The following is a 25,265-nucleotide window of genomic DNA, read 5'->3' on the forward strand; positions in this document are numbered from 1 at the left end:
TGCGTTATGGAAGAGGCCAGACTGCAGGTTTTTCACTACACTGGAATCCACAAATCAATTCTTGTCAGGCAGCAATCTGTGTATGGTTGAACTCTCCAAATTACAGTATTATTATGTATTAAAAGTGGGATGGAAGCTTATTAGCAAAGCAAATTCGAGAGGGAAAATAGAGAACAAATGAAAACAAACAAATCTTGGATAAGCTTTCAAAATACATCTGTAGTTTTGCACAAAACAATGCAAAGATGTAAATACCTGACTTTACAAGTGCAAGGTGGGGCTAAATGAATATGCAGCCTTGGCTTGACCCTGCACAGAAAAATATTTGCATACTAGGCTGTGGCTATGCACTTTACACGTTTGGATTGGAAAATGCTGTCCCTAAAAAAGCAGCGAACTTGGAAGGTGAGACCCTGCAGTAACTTCATCCTTGATAGGTCTCCCCCAGTAACTGCATGTGACGCGCAGGCAGCTAACTTTGCTTCCCTTTGTTTGAAATAGTGGAGTTGAACGAGGTTGGCTTCAAGTTTGTAAGGAAATGCATCAATGCAGTAGAGACGAAAGGTAAGAAGATATCAGCATGGTGACTGGAAACCATTTGCTTTTGGCATTTACTTGTTTGAATGGCATTTGATTGTGCTGTGATTTCCTCCTCATGACAAAATTGCAATATAAAAATCAAACTTTTTTCACCGGATAAAGAGCGTATGTCAAAATGACAGAAACTGTGTCTTCATAGAATACCTGCAGCAGCACACACTAGTCAAGGTTGAATGCCCACTTTCTTTTTGATTTCACTCATTCCTCAGTTTCTCAAAAACTTTGCCTTTAGGTTTGAAATACCACGTGATTGGTACCAGGCCACAGTAGAGCATTTTCTGAAACTGTTTTCAGGCATGTGTCAGGTGAAGATAAGGGGGTATTGTCAGAAAATAAAGATTTATTCAAACATAATATGTATGTGAGGTTTAATTTTTCAAAGCATTCCTGCAGATTTAGCCACAACCCTGTCCCCCAGTCTGAAGAACAGTAATCTGCTCAGAAGTAGTCTGACTCTAGAAATCCCAGCCATGCTGTATAACCACTGGCATTCTCAGGAAAGGAAACATAGTTGAGTAAATAATGCAAATAAGTTTTCCAAATATTGGTTCATACTTTAAAAGAATCAGCTTTGACTGTCTTTACTCTCTCAGTGATGCCAGCAAACCAATTTGCTAACAAACCAGATTTAAAGCAATATTGCAGGACTGGCAAGAAGTCAGTTTCAGATTTGTGACTAGTCATCTCTGAAATCTGATTCTAAGGGTTGCACTGATCCAGTCGAAGAACAGAAACCTCCCAAGTGAACAGCTCAATTTAGAATAATGAATACTTGCCACCAGTTGCTCACATATTAGCTACATAGCCTGAGCAGTTTGCAGAAATATTTGATGAATCATTCTGCCAAACAAATGCATTATAGGACAATATGATCTGTCTGTGGCCAGTTTTGTTTTATTTACAATTATTTGTTCTTGGTTGTTCATGTGGTTCTTAGAGTAAGTGTTTCAATTCTGTCACAGACACTGACACCCTCTTAGCTTTTTAGAAGAAAATATTGCTCCAATAGATGGCGCTTTTGAACTACCATAGTCTCAAAAGGACACTAAATGAATGGTTTTCATCTTTCTCCTGTCCAGGGATCATTACTGAGGGTGTGTATCGAACCGTTGGTAGCAATATCCAGGTGCAGAAGCTTCTGAATGCGTTCTTTGGTAAGCGTTAGTTATTCTTAAGTGACTGAATTGTCATGTTTTTATATTTCTAAGGCACCGACAAGGAAGATTAGCTTCCAAGTGAAACAGACTTCTGCACACTTTTGCATATAGAGCTCCCTGTGCTATTTGCCTTCCAGGCTGCTGCTGTTCTCTGCTAGCCCTTCTGAAGTATCATTTTTCATTCTCCTTTTCTGAGCCACTTTTCCAGTCTGCTCTATCACTCAGTCCTTTAAGTGCTGCCAGGTTGATTAGCATTTGCAAACTGAGAAGTGAAGGAAACAGTAACGCAGCAGGGGAGTCACCTCGCAGCCTGTGGTGACTGCAGGTGCAGGTACAAACAAAAGCATAGAGATTATTCATGTTGCAATCTGGGCCCCTTCCCTTCCCTTCCCCCCCAATAGGTACATAGGGCCTGACTGTCATTTACACGAAGGTCCCATTGCTCTCCTGTGGCAGGATAAAGGTCATTAATGCAGGTGAGAATCGGACCTTAGGGGTGATTTTCCCCATACACAGCAGCTTATACTAGTATAATTCCATTGTCTTCATTCTAGTTGCTTCTGTTTACATCAGTGTATGTGAAGGGAGAATTTGCCTCTTCTTACTACTAAAGATCTTGCTGCTTCCACAGCACTGTCCGTAGACCCGTAGTTCTCAACCTTTTTAGACCCGCAACACCCTCCTTTGGCTCGAAGCACCCCTTGGAAAATGCCAGCTCTTTTGCTTATTTTTTTTTGGCTACAGAAAAGTAGGAAAGCAGTTTTTCTGTGGCAGAGAACTCAGAAAGATTACAACAGATCAGAATCATCTTGACACCATAGCTTCCTATTTGAAATCCCTGGCTTTAAATCATGTTTTCACACTTAACAGTGCTAATATTGTGTGGCACCCAGCAGCTCCTCTGAAAGGATTTCAAAGCCCCTCAGCGTCCTGGGGTACCCTAGTTGAGAATCACTACTGTAGAGTGCAGTTATTTAACTTGGTCACCTCTTTTGCCAACCTGTAGGGACAGTTCCAATAAAACAGCCACCAAATATGTCCACTGTTAACACAACCCCCCACTCTGCCTCCTCTATTTTAGAAGAACCCAGGATAAACAGACAGGACCTTGCAAAATTTTATGAAGGTCAGCAACATTGGGCATCCCTGAACCACAACAAGAAGCATGTCCCATAGTCTAGATCTGTGCTCTAAGAATATCTTGCTCTTAGACCCAGATCTGCAGCTTGGGAGACTATCAGCTTAATCATCAAAGCATCAAGGCACAAAGGTGGAGGCAGGTCTGTAAGATACCCAAGACCTGAATCCTTATCACGAATATCTTTCCAGATGGGGAAGACTATATAAACCTGGTACATAGGATAAGAGCTATGTCCATACCAAACTTCCACATGAGTAGACTTTCAGACAACTGCCTTCACATCACTGAATAGATACGTGGTATAAATGTTCTGTTCAAAGGCTGCTAACGCTATGATTATTTTTATTATTTTAAACAGCTTGCTTATCCTGATATGTCATTGTATTGGCTTCCCACACAGTTGGAACACCAGAATACTATGTGTAGTTACACTTTCCTGATGATTAATCACTGATTTTGAAGTTGTTAATTTTTTCTCAATTCCTACCTTCCCAATCCATAGTCCTGATGGGCGATGTAGCATGTACATTAACTGTAAGTATGGATAGACACATTATACTGAGTTAAAAGTGCAGAGACTCGCAGCATGTCAGCAGGTGGGTAGTAATTATTCAACATGTCTGCTGCTGTCCTGGGGCAAGTGGAAGCCAGACTGTGTGGGTCCCTGTTTCATTTGGGAGTTGGCAGTGTCAGTGTAGTTTTCACTGGCCTCAGGATAGGAGCAGACGCACAAAAGAGTGACTGAAGAGTAGCTGATATGCAGTATGTGTTTCTTTCTTCCTTTTAACTCGGCATAATTTATTCATCTGCCAATGTCCTTAGGATTTTCCATACCTGACCTCTGTGACTTATGGTGGAAGTCAGTCCCTTTATTATTTTGGCCATGTGCTAAGGCCACATTCTTTTCCATCTTCCTTCTCCCCCTAATTTTAAACACACTGTCATCCTCTTCCCTCCCAGCAACATCCTCTCCAGAAGATCAAGGTCACCAGCGCTATCGCTGGTGTTATGCTTTACCTGACCAGGAAGAATCACCATCTTCCTTTACGTGCCACTGCAGGCTCCTCTGCCATGAAAGGAAATCCTGCCCAAATGTATTTTGATATCCATTTGAAAAAACAGGCTTATTTCAAAGCTAATTTATGTCTTATCATTTTACATCCTTTCCCTCATCAAGATCCAAAATGTCCAGGGAACGTGGATCTCCAAAGCAGTGACTGGGACATCAAGACCATTACCAGCTCATTGAAATTCTACCTCAGGTAGCTTCATGGGTTTCTGTCTGGTTGAGACTGCCCAGGGCAGGTGAGAGAGGTGGTAACTAATTACTAGCCTAAGTCGGGGGCTCAGCAAACTGCAACACACTTTAAATTTGTTTCAAAGCAGTCTACTTTTCTTTTCTTTTCTCTGTAAATAATATTGTAACATCAAGCATTTTTCATATTCAAAATGCTCGAGAGACATTATCCACTTGCTGTGCTCCCCACTCATGTTACTAGAGTCACTGTCCAAACGTCTCTTAATAGGCAGGGGAAAATCATGGCCCATGACAGAAAAATTGTCATGCGGAAAGTTGGCCGCAGAGCTGGAATAGGAATTCATGATTTACTTATTCCCAACCCTTGCCCTGGCCACTAAGGCACAGTCTGTCTTCTGCCTCAGGGAGGAGCCAGGTGTATGAATATATCAAAAGAAAGCTAACATCAGTAGCAGGAGAGTCTGCTCCCATTTTACTAAGAAAAACCATTGTGGGGAGGGTGATGGAAAAACACCAGAACTCTTTGAGCAAGGAATGTAGCTTTTGTGTTTGTTTGTTTGAAAAGTACATCTGTTGTAAAAACCCTAGGCACAGTAAAGCATAACCCATAGGGGTCAGGAAGGGAAAGCGAGCTGGACCTTGGGAGTCATTGGTACTGGAGAGCACAATGAGATCAGAAGCAGCAGCAGCAGGTATAAAGTAATGAGATCAGAATCACAGCTGCTCCCTGGCTCCTGGAGGAATTCAGTATTCTCTCTCTTTGTTTCAGGAACCTGTCTGAGCCCGTCATGACATACAAGCTCCATAAAGAGCTGGTCTTGGCTGCCAGTAAGTCCCAGCAGCTTCCCTCCTGCTTGCCCCTACTTTTCAGCATTCTCTGTGGATCAAAGTACTGCATCTCTCTCTCTCTCTCCCTCTCTCTCTCTCTCATAACAAGAGAAAATGCTGAGTGTTTTGCACATGGCGTTCTAGCCCAGGTAGAAGTGTTTTAGATACTTCTGGGGTCTTGTGAACCCAGCATTCATTCCTGCCTGTGGCAGGGGGTCAGGCTGGATGATCTGTTCAGGTCCCTCCTGACCCTAGCTACTATGAAACTATAGACAAGTTGCAGAACTTGTGTCTTTTTTTTTCCACATGTGCCCTTGTACTATATGGGAACCAGTGAGGTCCACAGCCAGTGCAGCAGCCACATCCATTTAGGAACTGATACGGATGGGAAATCCTATGATTTAGCCTCTGGGATACTGGATCTTGAGAGTGCCTCTGTGCCTTGCTCATCACCAAGTGACACTTCACGTTTCAGTACTTCAGGGAGCTGTGGAATTGGTGAGGGCACGGCATTTTGCAGGATCACTACATATTGTAGCACATTCTCCGAGGGTCAGTTGACATCACTTCACTAGGGTACACTGACCTACACCATGTGGGGATCTGGCTCACTGTATTTAGGTAGCAGAGCCTTGCCCCTGCTTCTTCTGGTTTCTTAATTGGTTTGAAGGGAAGCACTCCTGAAAGGAAGGACTCCCTTTCTTTTCCTCATGCCAGTCACCTCTCAGCATGCTTCCCTGTATCTAGGTTTGGATCCCTTCAGGTGCTCTCGAGGTGGGTCTGAGAGCCAACGGATATTTTTAAAAATCTCTAAAAGCAGTTTTGTCCTCACAGTTGATTCTGGACAGGTTTTTGAATAATTAATAGATACAGGAGGTGACAGATGTTTGTGGCCACAGCAGCTCACACATCTGTTGTTGGCCCTGGAATTTATCTTGGGACGGTGAACTCAAAAGACCTGCCAGTGTGTGAAATGCATTTTTCTGCTGGGGCTTGTAGTACTAAGTCACAGACCTGGCTGGCAAAGGTCAGGCAAATTACATGGGTATGCTAACAGGACACAATCTGAGCCTCATGTTTATTTTTTAAATGGGTAAATAGGGACATAGGATGCCAGGCAGCTGCTCAGATGGCCTCTTTGGCAAAGCAAGTTGTTCAGAGATGCTGATCCCATGGTACCTTTGAATACGTGAATGTATTTTTCTGATGGAGCTGTTAGTGCTCACAAAGATCAGCAAACCACATGTGTGTGGTAACAAGGCCTAATTAGAGTTAAGACGCATTTAAAGCAACTGGTTTTTCCTCAGTCTGCTAGAATGTCTCTTTGCAAGTGAAGTGAAATGGGTTTAAAGTAGTTATCCCGTAATTGCACTTGGAGCAGGAGTGCAGAGCCAGTGACCTTGGTTTTGCGATTTGTCAAGAAAGACAGCTGACTTAAAAAAAGAGCAAATGTTTGAAAAGGGTACTGCAGATAGGAAACAATCTAGGTTAAACCATGCTGAGCACCTGCAACTCTGTTTGGACACTTTGGAACTGCAAGGGCTCAGCATCTCCTTGGGTTTGGCTCTTGGAGAATGGATAAGGTTCTTCTTCCTGCCACCAAAATAATTTTTTCTTTTCCAACCAATTATGTTCAGGCCCAAGATTTATTAGTTTTAGCTGTGATTAAACCAATAATGGCTGGGTGGACGGAAAAAAATTAACCCTCTTATCTTCCACCATGAGAAGCCTCAGCATGAAGCTTTCCAGCTGTAAAAATCACACATCCTTCTCTTTACATTGAGTATTTTATTGATCCATACTGGCTTGTGCCCTTTAGAGTGTAAGCAGTGTGGGGCAGGGACTCTGTATTTCACCCACTACATGTACCCTAAGTACAGTACTGTGTTGATCTGTGCTAATAACAGCCTCAGGAGAGAGGCCATAAAAATGAGCTGTCCTTTGCTCCTGGCACTGATTTTGCTAGGTGATGATTGAGATAGCGTGGGTAACTGTGAGGAAAACTGTTGTGCCATTTCTATCCATGCAACATATTTCATTGGCACTAATTCAGATATAAAATACAGCCCTGAGCATATTTTTTAAGCTTGATTTCTTCTCTTTCCACTTCATTTTGTTTCTCATGATGTGTAATCTCACTCTCCTGGTGATTACATTCATTTGCTTTTGATAAGCTGCCCTCCCCCCCAGTCTTCTGAGAGAACAGCACCCACAGATTTGCACAGGCAAAAGTTTCTGTCTTGTTTCTTTCCAGAGTCTGAGAATCTGGATTACAGGCTGGGAGCCATTCACTCGCTAGTTTATAAGCTCCCTGACAAGAACAGAGAGATGTTGGAACTCCTCATACGACACCTGGTCAAGTAAGCAGAATCCAATAAATCTTTCTGTTAAGCCACAGTGATAATTATGTAGCCAGAGAAACAAGCCTGTTTCTCTGCAAATTTAATTAAGCCTGGTGAACCACTGCACACCAGGGAACTCGGAGCACTTAGGCTGCATAAATTGCCTGCCTGTCTTTTCACTGCCATTTGATAGGGTAAGTGTTATTTACTTTCCTACCTGCCACTTTTGCCCAACGGCCACTTTGTGACAAGCAGCAAATTAAAGATAATGTGGTCTAAGATACCAGAACATGACATCTATGGACTGGTCAGCCTGGCTAGAAAGAAGGTTTGTTTGAGATTTGGGACCGGTTTTCAGACCCTGGTTTTCTGGACTGGAGATTAAACACATTGACAGCACATCTAGCACTACTCATAGTCCTTGCAGCAGCACAAAGCTAGCAGATTTTCAAAGCTGGACTTCAGTCAGTGAGAGACATACTTGACAGAGGAATTAACACCTGGAATGGAAGGATGTGTTTTGGCCATCCCATTTGGGAAAAGCCACTTCCCAAATGGGACTTTTGCAGAAGAAAACAAGGCTTCTTTGGTCTTGTGGTCACAAGGGGTGATGTTCATCTTGGTGCCATTTGATTCTTCCCCTTCTGCTTCACAGGCAGGAAAGCTGGCTATGTGGTCTTGGTTTGGACCTACCTCTAGCCCTTGAGAGAGATGTAATTTTTTTTTAAAAACTCCTCCCTAATTTGGAGTCACCACTTAAAAAAAAAATCTGACAGAACCCATTATAAGTCCTAGTTGTGGCATTTCAAAGACTGGGTTGTGGCCTAACCTCCACTAAACCTATGCTGGCAGAAAGCCTTTCATACCAACAGGAACTAGATGACAGGAAGCAAACTCATGTGTGATTTCTCTACTCCCCACTCCCAAAGCTCTGGCTCCCATTCCAGATCCAAAATGTGTGATTTCTACCTAGCTTAGTTTATAAATCATTCACCAGTCAGTGCTTCTCAGTGGGACTGCATATGCCACAGAAATCTAAGGGCTGCTAAATAAACAGAACTGTTTCTTGAAACCACAGAAAGAGCTTGCCGAGAGACCTCTCTGAAATCATCCAGAGGTGCTATGCTCGTATACAGTCCTTCTTTGCTGTAAAAAAACAGAATAAAATACTATTCCTCATGCCTGCCTGGGATGAATAAAGTATTCCCAGCCAAAGTTTTCACTCAATGTGTGTGTAACACGGAGGGTTTTGGATCCCAGAGGGTTATAAGAGGAGCTGGAGATTTGAAGAGATCAAATAACAACAGTGCCAGCATGCTGTACCCTCAAACAGCCTGTGCGGCCAAAGAATGTACTCGTCGTAGCCAGATACATGTTTTATGGCCAACTCAACAATGCTAGGTAACAAGTCTGCTGCAGCAATACAGAGGAAATGGAATGAATTAATCCTGCTGTTTTTTAAATGGCTTTTAGCATTCTCTTTTCTAATCCTATCTCTTTCTGGTGTGTTTTTTTTCTTTCCTTCCATCAGTGTGTGTGAACACAGCAGAGAGAATTTAATGTCACCGTCTAACATGGGGGTGATATTTGGCCCCACCCTCATGCGGGCTCAGGAGGACACCGTAGCCGCAATGATGAATATCAAATTCCAAAACATTGTGGTTGAGATCCTCATCGAGCACTTTGAAAAGGTATGGGGCCAGCCCTCAAGAACTTGCCTCCAAAGCTCACTTCTGCACCATCAAGTCCTATGTGTATTATTGCTCTCTCTAGTTTGGAGCATTGGCCTCTTTTATTGGATTCTCCACATGGTTTTTCATTGTGCTGTTTAGAAATCCAACAAGGGGGAAGCAGAAATTGTAACAATTACATGTTCTTCACTGTTTTCTTAAATGATTTGCCCAAGTCTTGGGGAAAAAAAATCACTGCATTCATGAAATCAGAGAGACCCTTCCCCATTCAGGAATCTTATTCTGTAACTGTACATGAAAGGAGTTTTATACCTTCCGCTAAACCAATAATTGGCTGAGAACAGGAACCCAAATTAGAAGAGTGACTGGTCCCATCTGGCATGGTCTGGAATGGGGCTGTTTGTGGGAGGCTTCAGCACATAACTAGCATTTTTGTTCTGTATCAAGTGGAACGCTTTGCACGATGGTAGCCCATCCAGGTATCAGTTTCCAGAGAGGAACTGGTAGAGACCACTAGATGCTGACGCAGTGTTAGAAAAGTGGTTGCGCCATTACTAAATCATGGAGGCACTGACAGAGCAGGGCCATTTGGAATTTGTGCTAAGATTTTCCTTTTTATGGTAACTATTTAATATCCGTACTGGAGTAGTGCCTAGCAGGCCCATTTGTGGTTGGATCCGCACTGTGACAGGTGCTATACATGTACATATCTATTCACATGTAACTAGCAACAAACTGGTGTTATTCATGGTTTTCTGTGTCATGATTGAATGTTCAGTGTTCCACTACCTTAATTCTTAGTCTGTCACTCACAGTTTGTGGTAGAAAGGAACTGTTTGGGATTTTGGAGGCTGATTTGGAAGGGAATGATTGCATTCTGCGGTAATATGTGAAAAGTTAGGGTCAGAGATAGGATTAAGTGAATCCACAGGGCATTTTGAGTACTTAAGGACATTTTTATTTGGATTCAGAAACTGACCAGAAGCCTATGAAAGCAATTTCTTTGCAGTTCATTGACATCCCTTCCAAGGAATCTCTCACAGCCAAGTAGATGCTTAAGTTAGGATGTTCAGAGGATGCAGGCCCATGTTATGGCCGATAGAGGGAAGCCAGGACAAATGTATCATTATTCTGCCACCCATGAGATTCAGAATTAAATCTTTAATTAAGCCAGTCCTCTCATTGCTTACCTTTAATTCTTTCAATTATAAGGTTAAGTTGTAACATTTTATTAGATTGGGCTTGTGAAGTGGAACTTCAGAGTCTAAAATGTCTTCAGCTCACTCATAAGCAAACACTTCAAATGAATCTGGAAGAGGATTGATTTATTATTTATAGGGTGCATTATGAAGATGCTAAGGAGAAGGAAATTGTTCGCTGAGTCTCCATGAGTAATCATTGCTTCAACAGTTCAAATGTGAATGCCACGGCTAAATTAAAAGCTTGATCTCCCTGGAAATATCTCCCACTCCTGTACAAACCTTTGTTTCTGAAGCTGAGATTAGGTCAATATCATTGTACCTTTGCGTTATTTAAATTTGATTTTCAGTTGAAATAGCATGAACTGAGCAGGGCGTGTGTTCACATCTCAGAAAGGTTTGCATTTTGGCACAGTTCTCAGAAGGAGCCAGAAGGCCGTTGCTACAATTGATGCTTTGTGGTAAGAGGTCATGGTGGTTCTGCCAGTTCCACTCTTCTTCTGAAAGCCGAGAGTTGCTTTTCTGCAGAATGTTGTGGCCAAGAATGAAGACGTTGTTTCAGCAGGTTTTGTGAAACTTGTCTTGACTTTGATGCAGATAATCCTCACTATTTTAATGGGCCTTTAGCTGTTGCTATTAAATCAAGGACTGTTAGTGTAACAGCACACTCTCTTTAGCATCTAGGCCAGAGGAACATTCTGGACCTTCAAATTCAAGGGTGGAGAAAATGTATCTCCATTTTGAAAGGACAGGACCAGGGGTGTTGGAGTCCATTAAGCATTAGCAGCTGCTTTGTGTCACAGGATTTCAAAGGCCAGCAATCCAAATGGAACAGATCTGAGTTTGGAAGAAGTTCCTGAATCCTTGCCCTTAACTACTTTTAGAGGGAGTTGTGCGTGCCCATAGCTGCAGAACAGGGAATGTTGCTGGTGTGGCTTCCAAACAAAATGAGATGGAAAAAGCAGGAGCATGCACCCAGACAGCATTCATAGCAAACTCACTGGACAGAGAGTTTGAGAAACTATTAATGCCCTTCGGGTTGGCTGGTGAAAGTTCAGACCCTCAACTGCTCATGTGTTGGTTTCTCTTGTAAGTTAGACCCTGGAGAATCTGATTGCAGAAATGCCTGGCTCCTGTTACCACTATTATATGTTCTGCCTGGGCTTTGTGACAGAGAAGATTAAGGGGAAAGGAGCTGGAGAGCATTGCACTGCTTCATCCCACTTCTTGACTTTACAGAGTTATTCGGCTGAGAGTGACAAAAGTATCTCGATAAAACACATGCAACACACAGGATTCTATTTACAGAAAATGACATGCATGATATTTTATAAAAAAAACACTACATTTACTTCTTACTGAAGTCTGCCTGAATGAGACCCTGACTTTCCCCCCACTGTAGTACCTGTGCAGAACAGGGGCCCCACCTGCCTCCCCAGCTAGTGAGAGTCATGTATCTCATGAGAGCACCACTCCTTCTCCAGGGTTGACTCATTTTCTGTTCTTCCTGCTGTCAGAGTTGCCAATTCTGATATTTTATTGTGATTGGGATTCCAGTCCATGACTCGGGAGCCCATTCCACACTCGTTCAATGCCCTATCCAACTTCTATTACTATCCAAAGGATAAAATCCAATAGCAGTTGGATTAACACCTCCATGTAGCAGTTTACATCTCCAAACTCCTGTTCAAAGTTTACTGCAATTTTTCTTTGACCATGAAGAAAGCAACGGAATGAATGAGAGCAGCCAAATTAAGACTAACCCACATAAGTATTAAAGGCCAGATGCCCAGAATAAAATGGAATCAAATTAATTTGCCTTCAGTGGCTTCTACAAACATTTTCACCAAGATTATTTTATGATGCCCCCATATCCCAGAACAGTCTTGGATCTGAGGGTTGTTCAGTGCTAATTCCAAATAATGTGATGGTTTGTTTGGGTGCTTTTTGCAAAAGACTTAATTGGCTCTTGTCAGCAGCATGGAAAATATTTTTCTGCAACTGTCAGCTTCAAGGGATGGTTGATATGCCCTGCAGTTTTGTGCTAACACAGGTTTCATCCTTCGGTGGTTTGGGGTTTTTTTCCCCTTTCATTTTCCTCGGCATAGATAAGTGCTACATTTTAGTTTTTGAAGTGGGTGTGTGCAAAGATGCATAACAGGAAATCTGTCTAGAAGAAAGCCCCCACCATGAGAGACAACAGCATACAGTGAGGAATGCATTGCTTTCCCCAGTGCTGAGTTTCTACCTGATTTTAAGTACAGCAGAACTGTCTTTGTGGTGCTTTGATTGTACAAAGGCATAAGCAAACAGCTGGGGATTTCCTCAGCATAGGAGAACTTCTGGGTGCTGTAGAAGTCTCATAGCTAGCTCATCCGCCATCCTGAGCTTGTCCCTGGGGTACCCATGGGTTTGGTAGCACACATAAGAGGAAGAGACTGTTTCCAAGGTATTGCTATGCTCACTGGCTCACCTACCAGGCATTTGAATTCAGTAGGCAAGCAACATAGTTTTAGAGCAACCCTAAGGCCTTTCTAAACTATGTTGGAGCAAGTGTAGAATTAGCCCCAGATTTACTGACCTGTAACAGCTTTTGTGTGTTCCCTCCAGTAATCTGCACCCAGCAACCCACGTGGATGCAGGTTAGGACTGGCCCCCAAGGGTATGTCGTAAGATGCATTTTCTGTAGATAGTTCACACATTTTTACTCTGCATTTAAGTTGCATGGCTTTGGGGTGTCTGTGTTGGGAATGCTATATTCAAGACTCAAGCCTGAAGCATCAGGTGAGAGACATGCGCCTGGGGAAGTGAGGTGACAATCACATTCCTGTTCTTAACCTAACACAACGAGTAGGATACACCTGTCTCTGCTGAAGAGCAAGTCAGCCAGAAATGACTGAACTCCTCATGGTTACGAGGCTGTTGAACAAAAGAGGCCAAATATTGCTGCTCATTCTCTCTGGAAAGAGAGTGCATGGCTCCTGTTGAGCATCCCTAAAATACTGTTCTCTCTTTGGATTTAAACTGCATAGCTGATGATGACAGTAATGAGTCTTTGTCCTTAGCCCCGCCCTGTCCATTTCCAGTACTAAGCAGAACCTCACTACACTTCTCTGAGGTGGTGGAAGTCACATATTCCAAATTTTATAGATGGGGAAACTGAAGCCCACTGAATTTCCCAGGTCACAACACATTGATGGCAAAGTCTAAAGTAGAATCCAGTTCTCTTGCCACCTCTTATTTGGTTTGGTTCACAAGTCCAGTCTTTTTTCCCCCCTTTGAAATTCTCTGTCAATGTGTCCTATAGGGACTTTAAAAAAATCAGGTTGACTAATGGGGCTCACAGGAAACCCCAGGGGTTGTCATTCTGGCTCAATACAGTGAGAATCGTTAAATAACTGAGCACAGGGATCAACTGAAATCATGTTCTTCTAAACCACTCTTCCTTGCAGATCTACTCTGGCCCGCCAGAGGAAAATGCAGCTCCCCCAGTGCCTCCTCCCAGGGTAGCCGCCCGTAGGCACAAGCCCATCACAATCTCCAAGCGTCCTTTGAGAGAAAGGCCTGTCTTCTTTGGTGGTTCTGTGGAAGAAAATGAAGGTCAGTTCAGCTATTCACTGACATCGCATCCACCTGAAACCTCTTACATTGCATTTGCCAGTATCATGTCCAAGAACCCACCTTCCTGTTCCTTGGAAAAGAAGGCTTTGAAATGGTAGTAACAGTATATCATTACCAAGGGCATGAGCATTTTGGCTGAGAAGCTCTGTTTGGCTTGCAGGGTTATTTCCCCTGGCAGAAAGCAAAGGAAACACACCTCATTATATAGGCTGCACCATCTCACAGTCTCGATGAACCCTCCTCCGGTGGCAGGGTTTTCTGATCATTTGCTGCCTCAGAGGTGTAAACCAAATACACAGTTTGCATGATTGAGAATCATGATGAAATTGTGCAGATTCACAGGTAAAAGAGAAATGCCAATAAGCAAATAGATTTGAAAAATAAAACTGTTTTTTCTGGCACAGTAAAAGAAATGCAAAGGTAGTGCCAAGCACAGTTAAAATAAATAGATCAGTGTTTCATTTAAATCCTTGGATTGTATAGGCCAAAGCTTGGTTGCAGGGGATCTTATGATAATGTCTAAGCCACAGCCCATCTAATGGTCACTCAGGTGAGGTATCCCCCAGAACAATATTTAAAGTAAGTAAACAATTGGTTGATAAAAGCATTTCCTGGTTCACGTTCAGTTTTGCTCTTCAGTTGTTTTTTCTTTTTTGTAAGGAGTTAGTAACTTAGAAGGACACACCCATCATGTTGCAGGGACGCCATCAACTTTAAATCATGCTTCTGTCTGCAAACGTATTACCAGCTGCTGCTACAAATTGCTCCCAAGATCACTATCACTGAAAGAGATTAGAAGTATATTTTCTCTAGGGGTTTTTTTAAGTATATTTACTTTGTGCATTTGACAACACTTTGCACTAGATCCTGTATGTTTTTTTGAGCATCTGCCCAACCTAAACATGGGCTTAAGTATGTGCTTAACTTTAAGCACTTGAATAGTTCTTAAAAATCACTACAAGCTGAGCTTGTACTTCAGTGCTTCCCTGGATGAGCAAGAATCAAGAGCAAGCTATCTGTCGTATATCTATTATGTATGTTATCTATCATGTAGTCATGCAGTCAAATAGACAATGTCATTCTACATATAGAATTGTTCTACATAATTTTATCTATTCAACTGCACTCCTCTTGTTTTGAAACTACTTCGCATAAGTTCTTTTTTCCTCTAGTTTACAGTCTTCCTCTATTCCTTTAAGTATCTTTTTATTTACTTACAGAGTTAACCATAACAAGCCATGGTTTTATCTGTTTTTTGTAGCTTAGGCTGTAGCTGCTGCTTTCCCAGACCTAAGGAAGGGCATTTTGTGCCCAAAGCTTGTATAATATCTCTCCCAACTGTACAGTTGGTCCAATAAAAGATATCACCAAAAAACCCTTTGCTTCTTGCACATTTCCTGGATCACCATGGCTGTAACAACAACCCAACTTGTCTGAATCAAGACAAATGTGTTCATGTCTTGCTGGACTGTGTGTGGCTAGTTTCACTGTAGGGGCATTTATTTTTTGTGGGTTTTTGACGCAGCAATTAGAAAGAAGAAAGCTTTTGGAGGAATATGGAAATGTGTCAGTCAATCCCCCCCAAAATATAGGGAGATTTATGGGCAAGCTTTTTACTTCTACTTTTTGTTAATTGGCCAGGAGCTCAGAGTTAACAGCATCCCTCTAAAAATCCCAGATTTTACACATGCATTGATCATTTCCATTCCTTACCTGCTAATAACGCTCAAGAGTAGTGAAACTGAACTAATGTTTAAATGTCACTTATTCTTCCCCACTGGCATAAGCCACTTACTTCTCATAATTCACTCAGCAGGGACAGTGAAAGCAAACCAGTCAATGGTGCTTATTTCTTGCTGCTGTTATTACATATACCATGAGCTTTATTTTGCAAAGCTAATGAACACCTAGAGATTAACAAAAGCTGTGGGAGCTGAATGAGCACTTGTAAAAATCAGGTTCTGTGTTTCACCTGGAATGCTTGTTCTTTTTGCCTTTTGGTTTCACAGGTGACTGCCATAACCAGACTCCTAATGGCACCATCATCTGTAACAGCACAGAAGCTCCCAAGCCACTTCATCGCAACCGAATGCCCATGCCACGAGCAGGGGAGGCTGATCCTGGGAGGCCTGGCTCAGACCACAAGCTGGAACAGTACCTGGAGGTGGATGTAGGGAAGCTGGTGTCCAAACTGCAGGATGGGGGATCTAAGGTTGCCAGCAAAGCTGCAAATGGTATGGTGACAGGCACTGCTGCTTTAAAGACCACCACTCTCCACACAAAGAGGCCTGCTCCCAGGCCTGTGATTTACAGCAAGGAGGGTAAGTTTTCTGCTTTGTAAGGTCTCTCACACACAGAAGTCACACCTGAAGTTGGATATGACTGGCTCAGGTTGCTGTTCTGCAGAACTCATAATGGCATTGTGACAAAGACCCCTGAATACTGGCATTCGAGAAACCTGTGGGTTCTTGGCAAAGGGAAATGCCAGTTTTCTCACTTGCACCTCTTTTCATGAAGTTCAGTGACAGGGGACAAAAAAACAAGATATTTATAAGCCAGAGTGGATCAATGGATCTGAACCCTCCTCCTTTTGAGAATGTCCCGATTCTGGACACTTTTTGGGTTGGGCCCATTTAATTTCAGATAGGCACAGAAGCTCAGCCAGTTGCTTACTGCTGGAAGAGAGAAAGCACCCTGGCCTTTGTCACGTCAGAGGGTTAAGAAGCATTGTTGCTACTGTAGCCTAGTCTTAGCCACAAGGCGTGGGCTGAGGCATAATGAAAAGTCAAGCCTCTATCTCTGGAGGTCCTGAAATCAAAATGCAGATCTGAAGGGAGAAGATGTAGGGCCACGTCTGAGCAGGCATTGTACAGGAAGAAAAAGAAAGGATGTGGGTCTCCTTGTTTGTAGAGTCACCCATGCAAAGTTGCCCATGTTCGTCTGGAACAGTCTTGCTATGTACAGGTCGTTTTAGAAATAAGCATTTGCTGTTGATTGTTTATAAAATACTATTCCTCCTATAAGATTGTCATAAAAGCGGTGTTCTTCCTAATTCATCCCAGTGCTTGTTACATGCTTTCACACACCAGTAACGTTCACAGTCTTATGTTTTGAAAGTCAAAAGTATGCTGTGTATTTGTGGGTTGTCTCCTGGGTGTAATCAAAAGGAAGAATAACAAAGCTTGGCTCCATAGCACTACCGAAAGGTTCATTTGGCTAATACCCCAATCTCATTTAAATCTATCAAATGAATATGAAGAGGAAATCAGTTTTTGGAATAACAGGATGGCTTTTACAGATGGCTGTGGGTGTACCTTACTCTTAATCAACATTGTTGATAGCAATTAGAGATGTTCTGTTACATCTGTATTAGACACTAATGAACCATTACTACACTATCATTCCCTGTTCTGGTGTCCAAACTTTGAGGGAAAATGTTGGATAATTGGAACAGGTTTAGAAGAGAGCCACAGGAATGGTGAAAGCACTAAAAAAAACATGCCTTTTAGTGAAAGGCTCAAGAAGCACAATCTATTGCTTTTATCAGAGAAAGGATTAAGGATCACAGTGTATAAATACCTATACAAGGAATAAAGGCTTGATAAGAGAAGGGCAAAGTTAGACTAGAAATACATTGTTAACTGTTTGCCAAGGGCTCATGGTGAACTCTCCATCACTGGAAATTTTTGAAGTCAAGATTGGACGTTTTTCTAAAAGATGTGCTCTGTTCTGATTGGGAGCTGATTTGGAGTCCCAGGGCTTGTTTTACATAGGGGCAGAGATGAGATTTTTCTGCTGGCTTTATAAAATACTTCTTGAAAAAAATTGTGGTGGTGGAAGGTGAGAATGGAACTGTCTTAGACCAAGGAGGGGCCAAGGGTTCACAGAGATGAAGCAGCACAAGTGAAATAGCATCTTTCCCCATGATACTCTGCTGGTGGTGGCCAGACCAGATGGTGATGACCAAACCAATGAACAGAGAATGGGGTGAAGAGGAGAAGCATGCTATGGTGGGTTCAAAGAAGTAATGATGGCAATGTATGAATAATTGGAGTTGGATAGTCAGCCAGCCATACTATGAAACTCAAAAAGAATAGGAAATGGGAGAAGAGAATGAATAGGAAGCCAGAAGGAGGAAGGGAAGATGGATGAGGGAGAGGAAATATATAATCGCTTCATAGAATAAAGGTTGAATATGCTTTTGGACTAGTAGAGACCCAGGGAGATCCTAAGAGTGAATTGAACCCTCCCTCCCTGGGTGTGAAGAGCAATGCTGCACCTTGTGATTAGTTTTCCCTCTCAAATGATGCAGTAATACCTGCAAACCAAATGTATACAACCAGCTTGTCCTGAAATGGCAATGTCTGGCTCTGCCTGTGGTGGTAGATTTCCCAAATGCCCCTCCTTTCTTAACTAGCCTGACCCCTTTGCCTCTTCATAATCCTTTGCTGCCACTGTAGACAATGTTTGTAACCTTCAACCTTTCAGGTGATTATGACAGCTTTACTAAAGCACGATCCCATGGAGACAAGCCAGTGATCACACGTCCGCCAGTGAGACCCCCTGACCCTCCCTGCCGAGCCCCCACACCCCAGAAGCTGGAGCAGAAGCCAGAGCTAATAGCAGGAGGAGCAGAGGAAATGCCATCGTCTGTGTAAGTAGGAAATCTCTGTCAGGGCTGTACAGACAGCCCTGGATGAACAGGTCTGCAAGAGGCAACTCTTCGCAGCTAAGGGATTTGGAAAGTGTTCATTGGGAATGAGACTCAGCCTGGAAGACCAAACTAGCACTAGCTGCTGCATTCCATCAGTATTTGAAAAAGGAAAAGAAGAGAAATAAAACTAGACCTGTGGTAGTAGTATAACAAAACCGCAAGCCTTTTCTGCTGTGGTCCTAGAACTCTACTTGCCAGCATCTTCTGTATTGCATTTGCTAGCTGCTGGCAGCTGGTCAAGCCACACTGAAGAGTGAAACTTCCATGAAGGAACCAGGCTGGCTTGGATTTGTTCCAAGCAAAACTGGAGGAAGGCTTAGCACTAATTACTCTGGGTCCCCCCTCAAATTTCACTCAGCTCTTGGTTAGACAAAACTCTACTAGAGCAAATGGGAGAGTGCCTGAGTAAAAGCTGTGTCTGGATTTCACACACCATAGTAAGAATAACAGGATGGCTTTTAAGAAGAACAGTAAGAATTTGCTCTGGAGATGGATGTCTAGGCAATTGCCACAAAGACCTCACTCCTTGCTGCTGGTGCTGTAATACAGTAACGGAGTATAAACTTCTCATTTCTATGTCATTTTGTGCCGGACCATTTCATCAGGGTAGCAGACATTAGTGACAGCTGCTTGCTTAATAGTCTGTCATGATGTACTTCACGGTTGGCATTTTTTCCCCTCCAGAGCTTTGATTTAAGGCCCCACATACTGCACCAAGGATGACATGTACTAATTAGACATCATTTGTCACCAAATTGTATTTTTAAATGCCACAAAGCATTTAAAAATATCTAGACAACAAGGGATGTGATCCCAGATTTTCATAGGAGAGCGAGGGCGGGTGTCAGTGTCCTGCAATGAAGCACACTCCAAACCCTCTGCGCTCAGTGCACTGATAATGTTATACTCTGTGCAGATGCAGCATTTCTAGTAAAGCCAGGCTTTATTTGGCAAATAACTTTTCAGTAAAGCAGAGTTATGCAGTTGGTCCAAATCTCCTTGCTCAAGTGAACCTCCTGTTGGTAATTGTGCCCGAGTAACAGTAGCAGGCTACACTCTTACTGTCCGTAATCACTTGCTGTGATTTCTCTCTTCATAATTGATTTGAACCCAGGTCTGAAGTAAACTCAATGAAGATAAATCATGCCAATTAAGGACATAGGGGTAAGTTTTTTAAGCCAGCAGGTTGGGCTTTGAATTGGGTAGCCAAGTGACAGACAGCCAAGCATCATTGATGGTAGCATGTGTTCAGAACGGTCAGAGGCAAGAACAAGGCAAGAGGTATGAGAGCAGACAGACTATCAGTGAGAAGGGCCTTGATCATCCTCACTCTGCTTCTATAGTACCCTCTCACCCTGCCTTGCTCTAAATCACTCCCTGACACAAATACTATTTCAACAAATAGCTGCCTTGTGCAGGGTAAACGTAAAAAACCCTTTCTGGTTTTGTCTGCAGAGTGGCCTCCAGAACCAAGTTCTTTGAGACTGCTTCCCAGAGGACAAGCAGGTAAGAGATACATGGAACTTAAACCTTTCGTGTGAATGCACACATGAACAAGAGTCTGCACTCAGCATGGAGGGCGCTGCCACAAGAAGCTGGAAAGACCCTCAGGTTCTTCTCTGAGCATGTGTGTTTTATCTCTATAAAGCCAACCAAAGAGGTTCCAACCAAAACAGTGGATTCAAACAGGGGAAGCTGTGGGGTCTGTAAAATCCAGACCTGGACTGAATGATTAGCTTGAGCAGGTGTGCTAACAAATACTTCTGTGGGTTTGTACACTGTTGTGTGTTCAATTCTGAAAGTGTGTATAGGGTGCTCACTGCTTGAGAAGCTTACAATCATGTTATAGAATAGATGAGAAAATCTTGTTGGATCATTGGGTCTTTCCTTTTTGCCTGGATAGAGGGTGGTTTTCTAATACAGAAATAGCTATTAAACTGATGTGTCACATGATCTAGTTGCAGGTCACAACATTATCATTATTTAGCCCAGTGTAATGAAGCAGTGGGTTTAGAGAGAGCATCAGATTTGCTGGGTCATCTGAGATGGCAAGGGTTTGAATTAGGTATAGTGAAGTTTATCTGTTGTAATCAAATTTAGTTTTGTAGCCTCCACCTCTCACTCTCAGATTACCAACATGTTCCAAAAGCACCCTAAGGGCTGTGTACGTCTTTGAGAAGGTGATAGATGTTGTGTCTCTCTTAGAGCATATAACAATTTCCTTACCAAGGGTGCTGAGCTGTACATCACTGAACAGGTCTGCTGTGGAGTTCTTTCCTTTAGATGCATACACCTGAATTTAGGCTTATTTATTAAATTAATTTGTTTTCTCTCCTTTTTCCCTGTTTATTCACAGCTCCTCCTCACCTCAAGGCAGACTCCCAAATGACGAGAGCTGAGGTTAACGGTACGTTTCTGTCACAAAAGAACACCCTAGAGCACAGTTTGAACCAAGGTTTGCACCCCAGTGGGTTGGGTGGTGAGGAAGACAGTGAAGGTAGTTGGGAATCTTGGAAGAAAAGAGACTGACTGACAGCAGCCTTTCTTCCTCTCATCCAGCAGAGGAGCTTGGAGGAGAGGTGATGACTGGAGGGGGCCCATTCCCCCTCTGCTCTGGTAGCAGGATAGCAGGGCAAGATACATCAGCACTTCTGGGCACCTATACATGTGATGGCATGTCGGCACTGTTTGCACCTGGCCTAGGACTTGTTTGCACCTGGCCTAGGATTTTGTGGGCAAGGCAACCCACTGTTCTTTTGGATTAGGTGGTGATAAGGGGACAGAGGGGGCGTCTATACATGTGCACTGGGGTAGATGGGGTGGTGCTTTAATTAGAGAAGCTCCCAGACACGCTCTAATTAAAGCACCCACAGTGTCATGTGTATTCGACATCCCCACATTTCAGAATGGTGGCAGGGATGCTTTAACCAAAGCTTGTCAAATGGGCTTTAGTTAAAATGTGCCTGCTGTTAGTTTTGAAGTGCAGGATGCTGAATACACATGACACTGAAGGCGCTTTAATTAGAGCGGCTCTGAGAGCTGCTTTAATTAAAGCGCCACTCCCTCCACCTGGAGGACATATATATATATAGATGCCCTGTCTACCCTGTTATCACCATTTAATCCACAAGAACAGTGGGTTGCCTTGCCCACAAAGTCCTAGGTCAGGTGCAGACAATGCCGAAGGCTGGGGTGCTGAGGTCTGGCCTAGGTTTAGGCCTGACCGCAACAACTGGATGATTGATATATTTTTGCTAGGGCAGGTTGTCTCTTGCCATTGCTTTTTTGTTGTTGTTGGCTTTACTCACACGATTACTTTCTTTTTTCAGACATTTCACTAACCAATCCTGGCTGGTTCCAGGTAGTTCTCCCTGCATCTGAAATGGCCTCTCCAACCACCCAGATGGTTTGAGCCTGCGTGATATGGCCATGGAGATCAGCTATCCCACCGGACACTGACTTTGGGGGCATATTATTATGAACAGTCCAGGGGGTTACAGGAGAGGGGGACAAAACAGCAGGAAGATCCAGACCTATCGTTTGTTAAATTAAATGTGCATCTTGAATTCTTTTTGTCACACACACCCCTGAGCTCCTGCATTATGCAGTGTGTAAAGGATGCTTGTCATGTAGGATGATAAACCTTAGGTTTGATGCTGACTAGTGGAAGGTGACCCAGTCTGCAGAGCTGGGCAGAGGATGACTAATATGTCCTAAAAGGAATAGCAGAGAACTCTGGGCGTTGTCTGCACCCTGACCCTTTAGCAGTTTTGCCCTGGAAGGACTTTCAGCTCAGATGGACTTGCAGCCAAAAAGCAAGCTACAGATTCCCAGAGCTTGAATACCAGGACGAGTGGTCTGAAGTTTGAACTGGACCATCTTATTGTTGGAAACTACTTGCTATCACGCACCATTTTCAAGAAAACCTGTTTTCGTTGCTGAGTCAGTCTGTTGTGTTGTTCCAATGGTTAAGGATGCAGTGTGTATTAATGAGAACACTGCTAGTGCTAAGGACGGGGTTTCATGCCCAACATTAAGGGCACTCTTGTTACCCATTGCTACCCCACACCATGCCCCTGTGCTGCAGAGGCAGCTACCATGTGTGTTAGTAAACATAGCTGTGCCTGGTGTCTTTTTGAGTATTTAAAGTAAGTGTTTTTCCAAAAAGGACCAGCTTGGTCACAGTCTCTTGAAGCTGAAAAATGCCAGGCCCTTTTGCTTCATGCATCCATCTTTATTCTGCTCTCATTAAACTCCTTTACCAGGCTATGCAGACACAAGGACAGTATCAGTACTGTTGTTTCAATTTTACTTTGCCAGCACATGGAGGATGAGACTCACTGGACTGGGAACAACATTCCTGAGAAGCACCCATGTTTCTGGGTATTTGCCCCAGACCCTTTCTCCACAGCAACAGCTGCTGTTATATTGCACTCTTAATCTGGAAGGGAGATATGTTTCCCTTAGCTGTGGCTATTGTTTGCATCTCTCTTAATGATGTAGATCCATGTCATGGTTCCACTGAAAGCCAGTGATGATCCCATGACATGGTACCTAAATAAAATTGTCTAACAAGCAGCTTCCAACTCCCCCCATGGGCTGAAACACCTTCCCCATCACCAGCAACTGTCCTCATGTCCTGTGAGTGTTTCCTAATCATTCCCAGAAACTGCTAGCCTGTTAATTAGAAGTTCCATGTTATAACAAACACCCTTTTGGAGGGGTGGTGGTTTGGAACCAAAGCAAACGTCCTTGGTGTATGCTTCAGCTGTGGCTGGGGTGCAAACTCTGATTTGCCAGTGTGTGTGCAAATTGTTCCTTTGACTGCTGTCCTTGCTGCCTGCCTTCCTGTGCATCTAGTATACAATGCTGCTTCGTTACTGAATGTCATTCTGGCCTTTACCAGATACTAAGGTGGTGCGTGAATGGTGCGGTTGCTCCCTGTGGCTGCAGTACCATGCTCTCAGCTGGCAGTCCTGTATATATGCTTATAAAAAGTGGCAGATAAAGGGGGCTTCAAAAATATGATGTAAACAGCTGTGTTGTGTTATGTACATCAGTGTGCTGGTGTTTTTAAACTGATCGGCTTGTCCCATTCTTGGAAGAAAAGCACTCTCAATGCCAAGGAAATGGAGCAGGTTCTGTTTGAATCAGATTGTTACAAATCCACACAGATAAAATGATGCCAGACTATCTAGCAGAAATGGAGAGCTGGTGGGCATAGGAGGGATGCAGTCAAGGGCTTTTATCTAGATCAGAATTACTCTACTCCTGGTGGGGAATCCTGTCCGTTGTCTGTGAACCAATTTCAGTTGATATCAGTGGAATAGCACCTTCTTAAGTCAGGCATGAATTTGGCTCTGAATCTCTCATTGAGGAGGGGAGTCATTGCCACCACTTTGGTGTGACTGCTTCAAAAGACAACATGTGAGCACCCTTTATTGGTTTTTTGACAGATGTTACTGAATCCAAAATTTCTTGAGGCATCCTGTAAATTCCTTTCCTTTCTCATGTCCTGGTGACAAGATATTCACCAGAATTTGCAGATTTATTGGAATCTGACAGGCCACAACATGAGTGCTTCTCCTATGGCCTCAAACATGTAACCTCTAGGCTGTGAACCACATAACTTATCACTCATGCCACTCCAACCCTCATCCTTTAAGCATGGGTACAGGTGAATGAAACATTTCCGGTCTGGATTTTCAGTAATGTTGTAAGCATCCACACGTTTATTGATATCAAAGGGAGATGTAGATGCTGCACATCAAAAACAAGGTTCATAATAGTTAAATATTAGGCCCAGGGAAGTGGAGACTCCCAGAATTAGTAGCGCCATTTGAAAATATGGCTATAAAGCACTCTTCCCAACACAGACAATGCTGAGGGGCAACAAGGAAGTAAAACAACTTGTTCCCAGTTCATTTTTCTGGCACCAGATACTTGAGGGGTGTAACTGGGGAGGGACTAGTATTTGTCAATGGACCTGGAACAGAGAACAAAATCAGCAGAGAAAGAGGCTTGGTTGCCAAATTTCTGAAATTCTAAACAAGAGAAGACGGCAGTTAATTGGAAACCTACATAATGGCATCCATTTCAGTTTATTTGACATGCGGCTGTGCTCTATTTTTCCTGCCATTAGCACAGGTGAATGCTGGGGGACTGTGCATTCACTTGTAAGTCTGTATGTAAGATTTTCTTCTGTGATTTTTTTGGGAAACATCTCATGCCTGTGACCAGGAGCTGAGCTTATAGAAGTCACCTGGACCTTTGCAGTGCTGTACTTAGTGTCAAAGCACCATGTGCCATCAGCTGCCTGATCCAGTTTGCTTTGTAAAAGTTTATGTTAGCTGTAATGGTTATGAAGTTTCCACGAAGTAAAAATCCAGGATGTGTGTTTCAGTATTTCTGTGCTCTCCTTTTATTTATTTATTTTTATTGTAGATTACATGAGCTTTATTTTAAAGTTTAAGGGTAAGTACAGACAGCCAAAAAGCCAAAGACTGAATTGATTCAATCTTCGCAGATTAGTCTTAACTGCGCAGATTGAACTGATAAGCAAGTGAACAGACATTCACTTTTGAGTCCAGAAATGCAGCTACATGCCTGCAGCACTTCAGGCCGGAAGCCAGGTTGTACTGGAGCACGCCTCCCTGCTGGGCCGGAGCAGAAAGCTTGGGCCGAGACTCAACCTGCCCATCCTGCAAGGGGGGT

General features: G+C 43.1%; 1 protein-coding gene across 1 annotated transcript in view; it reads left to right on the top strand.

Annotated features, from left to right (window-relative positions):
• Nucleotides 1-24,956, top strand: part of OPHN1 (oligophrenin 1) — a 110,567-nt gene extending 85,611 nt beyond the window's left edge. The window contains exons 13-24 of the mRNA XM_006274729.4: nt 502-564; nt 1,680-1,754; nt 4,076-4,160; nt 4,926-4,984; nt 7,239-7,344; nt 8,858-9,017; nt 13,669-13,816; nt 15,847-16,158; nt 18,326-18,491; nt 20,007-20,057; nt 20,908-20,958; nt 21,881-24,956. Coding sequence (XP_006274791.2) covers nt 502-564; nt 1,680-1,754; nt 4,076-4,160; nt 4,926-4,984; nt 7,239-7,344; nt 8,858-9,017; nt 13,669-13,816; nt 15,847-16,158; nt 18,326-18,491; nt 20,007-20,057; nt 20,908-20,950 — 1,268 coding nt within the window. The 3' untranslated portion in view covers nt 20,951-20,958; nt 21,881-24,956. The remainder of the gene's footprint in view (nt 1-501; nt 565-1,679; nt 1,755-4,075; nt 4,161-4,925; nt 4,985-7,238; nt 7,345-8,857; nt 9,018-13,668; nt 13,817-15,846; nt 16,159-18,325; nt 18,492-20,006; nt 20,058-20,907; nt 20,959-21,880) is intronic.
• Nucleotides 24,957-25,265: the final 309 nt, after the last annotated feature.

The sequence above is a fragment of the Alligator mississippiensis genome, chromosome 8, assembly GCF_030867095.1.
Source record: "Alligator mississippiensis isolate rAllMis1 chromosome 8, rAllMis1, whole genome shotgun sequence".
Classification (NCBI taxonomy): Eukaryota; Metazoa; Chordata; order Crocodylia; family Alligatoridae; genus Alligator; species Alligator mississippiensis.